Below are 9805 nucleotides of genomic sequence, written 5' to 3' on the forward strand. Positions count from 1 at the left end.
AAATAAAATAAGTTTCAAACAATTATTTTGTAAAAAAAAAATAAATAAATAAATATGCATCATCTTTTCCATCCAAATGAAGAGTAAATAATGTTACCAATAGCCTAAAAGTTAATAATCTAAAGGTTTATGGTTTAAATTCTCCGAACTAGGACCCCAGTTGGTTTGATCCCAATCCCAATTATAAAATAAATGGAAGAGATGGGATATTTTTTCATTCCATCAGCCAAAATGATATCTCTGACTGTAATATGGTATTTTACTTCCATCCAATGTTTGTTCCTTCTGCTTTCCATGCCAGCAAATAATCTTGCACTGGAAATCAAATGCATGGAAAGCGAAAGACAAGCCCTGTTATCCTTGAAGCAAAACCTCATAGATAGATATGATTTTCTCTCTTCTTGGAGAACACAAGCCAATCCCAAAGCCAATGATGATTGTTGCAATTGGAGAGGTGTTGGTTGTAGCAACAATACAGGTGCTGACCATTATAATATCATAAGCCTTGATCTTCACAATAAAGGTTTGATGGGTGAGGTTGGTTCTTCCTTAACTCAATTATTGCATCTCACCTACTTAGATCTTAGTTATAATCAGTTTGATCAAATCTTGATTGAGGATATTGGTTCTCTTATCAATTTGAATTACCTCAACTTGTCCTATAACAAGTTGAGTGGAAGTATTCCTCAAAGTTTGGGACAATTATCCAACTTAGAGTATTTGAATCTTCAGTCTAATTTATTGGAGGGTGAAGTTTCTGAAGTTCATTTCTCAAAGCTTAAAAATTTAAAAGCTTTGGATCTATCTGACAACTTGTTGAGATTAACCTTCAACTCAGCTTGGGTTCCTCCTTTTCAACTGCAATCAATAAGTTTGAGAAATTGTACATTGGGCCCATATTTTCCCAAATGGCTTCAAACACAAAAGTTCTCTGTTCTTGATATTTCAGAAAACAGAATTTCAGACAAGATTCCCAGATGGTTTTGGAATAACTTGTCCCCAAACTTATTGTTTCTTGATGTTTCCAACAATCATATCAAGGGGGAAATCCCAAATTTGTCCTTGAAATTCAAAAGGATGCCTGTGATCATTTTGGGAGTGAATGAATTTGAGGGTAAAATTCCAGCCTTTCTTTTTGGAGCACAAAACCTTGACCTTTCGACAAATGAATTTTCAGACATATCTGGTTTGTGTGAAGTCAACTACTCGTCCCCTTTATATCTCTTGGATACTTGCGGCAACAAAATGTCTGGCCAACTCCCTAATTGTTGGAACCATATGCTCAATTTAGAATCCTTAAGTTTGGCCTATAATTATTTTTCTGGAGACATTCCACAGTCTTTGAGTAATCTCACAAGACTGAAATCTCTAAATTTGCGAGAGAATTATTTCTCCGGGGAGTTTCCTTCTTGGTTTAACTTCACAGATTTGACACTCTTTGATGCAGTTGACAACAATTTATCTGGAAATTTACCGTCATGGATCGGATCAAGATTGCCAAATTTGGTTCGTTTGCTTCTCAAGTCAAATCACTTTCATGGAAACTTACCTTCAAGTCTTTGCAACCTCAGAAGGATTGAAGTATTGGACATTTCACTCAATTATGATATTTCAGGAAGCATACCAACTTGCATCTATAATTTTGATGTCTTGACAAAAACGTTTAATCCATCAACTGTTCCTGATTACATGAGAGATTTGGTCATGATGTGGAAAGGCAAAGAGATGGAATTTCATGGTAGAAATTTACAGCTTCAAAGGAGTATTGACCTGTCTAGCAACCGTCTGACAGGAGAAATTCCTAAAGAAATCACACAGCTTGTTGGTTTAATTTCTTTGAATCTCTCGAGGAATGAGTTAACAGGTCAAATTCCTTACAACATAGCTCAACTTCAATCGTTGGATTTTTTGGATCTATCGAGAAATAATTTGTGTGGTTCAATTCCTTCTAGTTTTTCTCAAATGCCCAGATTGAGTGTGTTGGATCTGTCCTACAATAACCTTTCAGGAAATATTCCCATTGGAACTCAACTTCAAAGCTTTCCAATTTCTTCCTATGAAGGCAACCCTTTTCTTCATGGAGATCCAATTAAGAAGTGGGAGCTGAGCAACAACAATAATACTCATGTTGAGGATAATAATGAAACTGAAGACAAATTCCTAATGCTAGATCTGCTTATTGCCATTTCTTCTGGATTTATAATTGGATTTTGGGGAATCTTTGGCAGTCTTCTACTCTTTAAGAGATGGAGATATACCTACTTTAGGTTTTTAAGAAATATAATTGAGAAAGTTTTCTGAAGGAAATTAAGACCAGGTATTTTCTCTTCATTTACAATTGATGAAGAGTCTTTTCTTTTCTTTTCTTTTCTTTTCTTTTTTTAATAAATATGCCTAATTAATATTTGATTTTTTTTGTTTGTTTGTTTGTTGGGCACGCTACGGAGATGTGTACAGTTGTTTCAAGCATGGAAGTTAGTTATTTGGCTTGCTGTTTCGCCTTAGTTTGTAGGTTTTCCGTATCATTTAGCTTGTTATTCATCTTCAATTTTAATAGTGTGCATTATTCTCTTTCTATTTTATCAATAAAAATTTTATTTTCGAAAAAGAAGAACAAAAAGAAGAAGCATGTTGTTTAGCAAAGAATTTTCCCATTTGGTTAATTGAAGTTATTAAGAAAAATTTGATTCATTCTAAGCATAGGTTAACTGGGTTAAAATCGACATAGACAATAGCAACTCCATGAAGAACTTAGATCTTTTAGTCATATTGACCCAATAGAATAAAGCCAAAATTAAGATAATATAAGATAGATCGAGATAATTTGAGATAATATAAAATAAAATAAATTAAAATAGGATAAGATTTCATCTCACTTAGGATTAGGAAAATCTCATATCTTAATCTTGGTAGATTTATGATAAATCCTAGATCAAATCCCCTATAAATATATCATAATGGTGTAACTTAAGCTTTTGACGTCTTTTCTCTTCTTCAATTCTCTTACTAACTTAGACATTGGAGTTATTTTTATTTGACACCAACAAATGACGCCGTCTATGGAGAACGAGAGTGATCTACCCATACAAAATCGAGAATCTTTGTAAAACTAAGAAAATCAAGGCTACGTGACTTAGTTTTACTATATGCAAACTAATATGTATATAGTTTTAATCTTTGCAAATTAATTATATAAAATTATATTTTTTCTTTCTTTTTAACTCTTAAGCTTAAAACCTAATATGTGTATATATATAAATATAACCCTTAAATCCAAACCATAATTGAATTTTAATTAAATATATATACATATTTCTTTTTCCCTTTTACATTCCAAATTGAATTTAAATTCCTTCCAGAATTTCAAATCTCCAAATTTGTTTATCCAACATTCTTTTAAGAAAATAAATTTCTCCAATTATTTTTAAATTATAATCAACTTCTAAATCTCCCAAATTTAATTCGATTTCACAAATTGAATTAAAATTAAATTAAATCCAAACTTCTAAGTACTTATCCCTTACACTAAATTGAATCATCTTGGCCTAATAATTCAATTTTATCCTTAAAATCCAAATTAGTACACAAATAATTCAAGATGAATTTCATAAACAAAATTCCTTGAAAATTCGAGATGTTACATTCTTCCCTTCGCAAGAAACTTTCGTCCTAAAAAGTTTACTCCTGAAAATGCTATGTATTTGCTCTCATCTCTCCTCTAGTTCCCTTGTTTCCTCCTCAAACTGGTGATTTTGTCATAAAACCTTCACTAATTGCTATCTCTCTTGGTTGCATAAAGTCTTCACTTCCCTTGCAAGAATTTGAATCAACTTCTCTTCATAGCTTAAGTTCTCATTCAACTGTTACAGCTCGATGTCTATCATATGGGATTGGATCTGTCACATGCTTCCTCAATATTGAGATATGAAATACATTGTGAACTATAGAGAGGGATGATGGCCACACCAATCGATAAGCTACAAGGCCAATTCGTTCCAAGATCTCAAAAGGCCCAATAAATCATGGACTTAATTTTTCCTTTCCATCGAACTTCAGAACACCTTTCATATTGCTACTTTAAAAAATACCTTATCACCAACATCAAATTCCAGGTCTTTATGCCTAACATTGGTGTAACATTTTTGTCTACTCTGAGTTGTTTGCATGCATGCTTAAATCTTCTGTATTGCCTCATTCATGGTCTGCACTAACTCGAGTTCTAGCAACTTTCGTTCACCGACCTCATCCCAGTAAAGGGGAGACTTCCAACTCTTCATATACAAGGCCTTAAATGGTGACATGCCAATGGTATCCTAATAATTGTTATTATATACAAACTCCATCAAATGCAGGTGAGAGTCCCAACTCCTTGAAAACTCTAATGCACAAGCACGCAACGTATCCTCCCACGTTTGGTTCAAACGCTCCATTTGACTATCAGTCTGTGGGTGAGAATTTGTACTAAAATCTAACCAAGTACCCAATGCTAACTAAAGACTTTTCCAAAAACTAGGTGTAAAGCGAGGATCTCTATCAGACACGATAGACACTGGTACTCCATGCAATCTCACCACCTCTTTTAGGTCTAACTGTGCCCATTTATTCACCAAATAAGTAGACTTTCTCGGAATGAAATCCGTTAGCTTAGTGAGCCTATCTACTATAACCTAAATCACCGTAAAGCCCTTTGCTGTTTGGGGCAACCCCACAATAAAATCCATAAACACATTCTCTCACTTCTATTTTGGTACGCTCAAGGGCCGCAACAATCCTGTCGACTTCTATCTCGAAGTTTTCACTTGCTGACACATTAAGCACTTGCTAAAAAACTTTGCTATCTCTTTTTTCATGTCATACCACCAATAATATTGTTTCAAGTCTTGGTACATCTTAGTATTGCTAAGATGTATCGAAAATAGGGAACTATGAGCTTCTATCAATATTCATTCTTAAGATCACCGTCTGTAGGTACGCATAAGCATCCTTGATAAAGGAGGCCATTATCTGAGGATACTGAGAACTCACCACCCTGTTCTGACTTCACTTGGCAAAAGTTCTCAACAAGGTAAGGATCACCCTATTGAGCACCAATAATCTTCTGTCTCAAAGTCAGTTGTACTGTCAACTCTGCTAACCGAGTAGTGACTTCCCTCACTGCTACTGTAATCTCAGTCTGCTCAAGATCCCAAAATAGATGAGTCTGTCTGGTAATTAGAGCTGTTGAATGGGCTGTCTTTCTACTTAGAGCATCTACCACTACATTCGCTTGCCTGGATGATACAATATCTCATAATCATAATCCTTCATTAACTCTAGCCATTTGCGTTATCTCATATTTAACTCCTTTTGAGTGAATAAGTATTTCAAGCTCTTCTAGCCTATGAAAATTTGTATCTTCTCTCCATATAAATACTGTCTCCAAATCATTAAGGTAAACACCATTGCCACCAACTACAAATCATGTGTTGGATAGTTTCGTACATGGTTATTCAACTAGTGGGAGGAATAAGCAACCATCTTATCATGTTGCATCACCACGTACCCTAATTCTTTCTTGGAGGCATCACTGTCAATAACAAAAGTTCTTGATCCATCCAGTATTGTAAGAACTGGTGTAGAAACCAACTTCTATTTAAGATCTTAAAACTGTCCTCAGAAGCCTTACTCTAAAAAAAGAAAACTCCTTTTTTGGTCAACCGAGTCAAGGGAGTAGTTATGTGATAACTTGTAGAAATACAAGTTATTGTCTCTTAAAAGATGGAACAACTAGGATTCTTTGTGATAAAAACACATTCATCTCAAGGAAAAATGCATGAAATTCTTTAACACATCACTAATGCATACAAAAGTAGCATTTTTGTTAAATCTGCTTCACAAACACATCTGGTTGTAGGAATTCAAGAAATTTCACCAAATGTTGCAGACCAAGCTAACACAAGGGCATGCGTCCAAATATGGACGCAGAAGAGATATATTGGCTCGCGTTTTTTTCTATCGAATCACCACTTGTAGGTATGGGCATCTGACTAGTGGCATCTGAAAAGCTTAGAATTGGCAGCAGCTAACTAGGGCATGAAATTTAATGTGAGTCTTATCAGAAGTTGCTGAAGGAAACAGCTATAAGTAGGGAAGCTTGCTGCCAAGAGGAGAAATTAGACACATTAGAAGACTTAGACGATTTAGATAGTTAGCAGCTCTGCTGTTGCAATAAGAAGATAGGAGGAAAATATCCATTGTCATCGTTGATCAAGAAGAGTTGTTGGAAACTAAGCTCGAGAGAGAATTCTTCATCACTTCTTCACCAAGTTAGTTGCAACAAGCATTAAAATCAAGCCAAAGAGGATAAGAGATTGAACTCTGCGGCTTGACTTCTTTCTTTCCCTTTTACTTCTCACTTTCATCAACCATCCCATTTGATTAAGTTAAGATTGTTGTAAAAATATTTGCTATTTCTAAATTCAATCTTATATTTGATCAATCCACTATTGTTTCTCTATTTACATTCAAATTTTTGTGTGGTTGTCACTTTTCTGACTTGTCGCATACTTGAATTCTATGCTTTAATCATCTTGGTCACTTGATTGTGTTGGGATTGGTGTCCTAATTCTTCCGGTGGTCTTGTAAACATTTTGTACACACACTGTTATTAATAAAATAAATGTTATTTTATTTGCATTTACTCAAATCCAATAAACTAAAATCCGTGGTTATTTCATGTAACTTAAGCATGTATGTGAGACATACAAGTGGATCATGCCTTAAGTAATAACCTAAATGGTCTGTAGTATAAGGATAAAAGAGGGATACCTTATCCTGGTGACACTACGGACCCACTTTATAGATGTTACAAATGTTGTAAAGTGCTATAAATGGTATGATTCTGACCATTCATGTGGAGACATACGAGTGGGGGCATCATATAAAAAGAGTTTGTATAAGATCGGACCATGAGATGATTAGTCTCTTTATATAACGTCGTTGATAATTGAGACTTACATTTCACTAAACTGACCATAGGTGACATGACCTTAATCCTGAGTAAATTGGAAACTCCTGCCTATGAGGGCAGTCCTTTGATTAGTATGGGTGAGAGTGGCCAGATTGTTAACTCAAAAAGCCTACCTTTTTGGGGATTCGTCTAATTGGGGAGTTGCGAACTCAGATACACAAGACGGAATTCACTCCTTCCCCGAAGCAGGGATAAGTAGATAAATTACTCCCTTAAGGGCTGATTCTAGGTCTTTAATGTTGTGGCCACACCCTCTCTTTGGAAGAGAGGACTCAATCATAGTAGGACTATGACTTATTGTTCATTAGAGGAATTAGTGGTACTTAAGGAGTTAGATGTAACTATAGGGGCAAAATAGTAAATTAGTCCAATTGTACTTACAAACGATTTGTGAAGGGTCATCGCACCGTTGATTGGTTATATGGACACAGGAATATATCTGTAGTACAAAGAATGTAGCTGTCAGTCTTTAGTGGAGTGACCAACAGTTAACAGATGATGGATCTCATGACTAAAGAGTTTAGTCAGTTATTCAAGTACCGTTGGAGCTTCAAGCTACAAGTCCATAAGCTCCCCTTGGTAGCTCAATGGATTCAAGTTGAGAATCAGTTTTTGGGTTAGTTTGAAGTGCTCAAATTAACAAGAGGGAATTTGATTATATATGATATAATTAAATTGGTTCAATTATATGTGATATAATTGATTTGATGTATTAGATACATTAATTGGAGGAATTGATATAAATATGATTTATATTAAAGGAGAAAAGAACTATGGTTTAAATATTATATATGATATGATATTAAAATTATAGGTTATAAATATAATATGATAAGTTAGTTATTATATTTATTTATAATAAAAACAATTATGAGATAATTGTTTAGTTGGTTATTTTCTCCATTCACTGTACAAGTGGGAGGTTAATTTCAGTTTTTGAATAACTCAAGGATAAAATGAAAAGGATTTTCATTTTATGAACGATCGCTTCATTTAGTGAATTGCTAATTGTTTACTCACGAAAGACTACACGATAGCCCTCTAGCGAGAAACTAAACGATCGTGTAATTGAGCGAGATACTAAGCGATTGAGCGAGATTTGCTAAATGATCGTGTAAACGATTGAGAGAGAGACTAAACAATCTCTCACGAGAGTGAGATTTGCTAGACAATTGGTTGGGCATTTATCACGAAAGCAAGATTTACTAAACAATCAAGTACTCGCAGTCTATGCGATAGATAGAACCTTTCTTCCACTTACTATGTAGTTTGATCATTTTCTTTCTTCTTCCCTCTACCAAATTCATACAGAGCTCACACCTCCTAGATTCTCACTCCAAGAATACCAAGGTTCCCGAGTGGTAGTTTCAAAGGGTTGTTGTTCGAGAAGCAGACTGTTCATGTTTATAGCAACAACGAGAGATTGCTTGCTAGACGATTGTAGCGAGAGCGAGATATTGTTGTGCAATTTCTCACGAAAGCGAGAGATTTCTAGAAGAAGAGTTCTTTAAGGTATGTCTCTCAATTCCTATTGTATTTAGTTAAGATAGCATGTTGTAATTTTCTTTATAATGCATAACTATTCTTGTATATTTGTGAATGCATTTATTCTTGCACATTTGGCTTGGAAAGATCGTGTTTTCGCTCATGGAAATCTCTGTTTAGATTTCCTTCAATTGGTATTAGAGACAGGTTCTGATATTCCAAATCCATTTTTGTATTAAATCAAGCATGTCTACATTATGTTTAAGTGTTAAATGTATTTGTAGATGTGGATTAATGGATTTTCTGGGAAGATAGCCTTTGGTTAATAATTTCTTTTACATTTCAAAGTTTTGTAAGGGCCCCTATGTTTTCGGGCATATTAACTTGCTATCGAGTCTGTAATTCAAAGAGTTTGAGTCTGTTCGAGTCGCTTGTGATGAAGTTCAAGGCATAGAGATGCATTTTACTTCGAGGAAGAAGAAGACCAAGAGTTGGTCAGATCGCGTAAACGATGGGGGTAAAAAATCGTTGAGTATGGGATACTCATTGCATGGTAAGGCGCATGCACTAAACGATTTTATAGGCCAACATGCTTCATCACATAGTCACTGGCAACACGATTACTCGATAAATGTTACACGCGCTTGCTCTTCGATCGTCTAGATGATCATGCTTCATAGCATAGTAGTCGTCTACACGATCGTTTAGACTTGCATCTAAACTTGTGCGCTGCACGATCGAGTGGCCTTCATGCTTCATCGCATAGTCAAAGACACTCGATCATTGCTACACGATCGTGGTTACTTGACCAACTTTGCTAGACAAACACAAAGAAGGCTTCAATCGGGCGGTTCAAGACCTGGTTCGCTTGTTGAATCGGTTTACGTGATGGTTTAATGTAATAGGTAGTTTATTTCTGATTTTTTAGGCTAATCATTCCGGTCCAATATTTTTGGTGAATGTACATGAGATGTATGTTTAAATTATATGCCATATTGTATGCCATATAGTTTTAAATCCCACCATAGGTTATGCATTGGTCATGCATCATCTCTATATTATAAGAGTTATGATATAGTAGCTTGCATGATTAAATTACATAAGAGCATGCTTATACATCATATAATATAAGAGTTATATTTCTGCATGCATCATCTTTATATTATAAGTGTTATAGTATAAGGGTGTACGAGAGCATGTATGCTTGTTTCATTACTTTAATTATATAAGAGTTATATAAAAGTAGTAATGAATGAACAATGCATGGAGCATGACACTTAGGCTTATTTATAAGAGTTATGAATGCCTTGT

At 34.8% G+C, this 9805-nt stretch overlaps 1 protein-coding gene across 2 annotated transcripts; it reads left to right on the forward strand.

Moving 5' to 3' along the window:
• Positions 1-233: 233 nt before the first annotated feature.
• On the forward strand, positions 234-2735 carry LOC120090435 (receptor-like protein EIX2). Of its 2 annotated transcripts, none has more exons than XM_039048108.1 (2): positions 234-1864; positions 2009-2735. In XM_039048108.1, the coding sequence occupies exons 1-2, from the start codon at positions 295-297 to the stop codon at positions 2299-2301; spliced, it is 1863 nt and encodes a 620-aa protein (XP_038904036.1). In that variant the 5' UTR covers positions 234-294; the 3' UTR covers positions 2302-2735. The 2 variants fall into 2 exon arrangements, with proteins under 2 accessions (XP_038904036.1, XP_038904028.1); XM_039048100.1 differs by having other exon boundaries at positions 234-2317; positions 2458-2733.
• The last annotated feature ends 7070 nt before the right edge of the window (positions 2736-9805 follow it).

Source organism: Benincasa hispida, chromosome 1, assembly GCF_009727055.1.
Source record: "Benincasa hispida cultivar B227 chromosome 1, ASM972705v1, whole genome shotgun sequence".
NCBI lineage: Eukaryota > Viridiplantae > Streptophyta > Magnoliopsida > Cucurbitales > Cucurbitaceae > Benincasa > Benincasa hispida.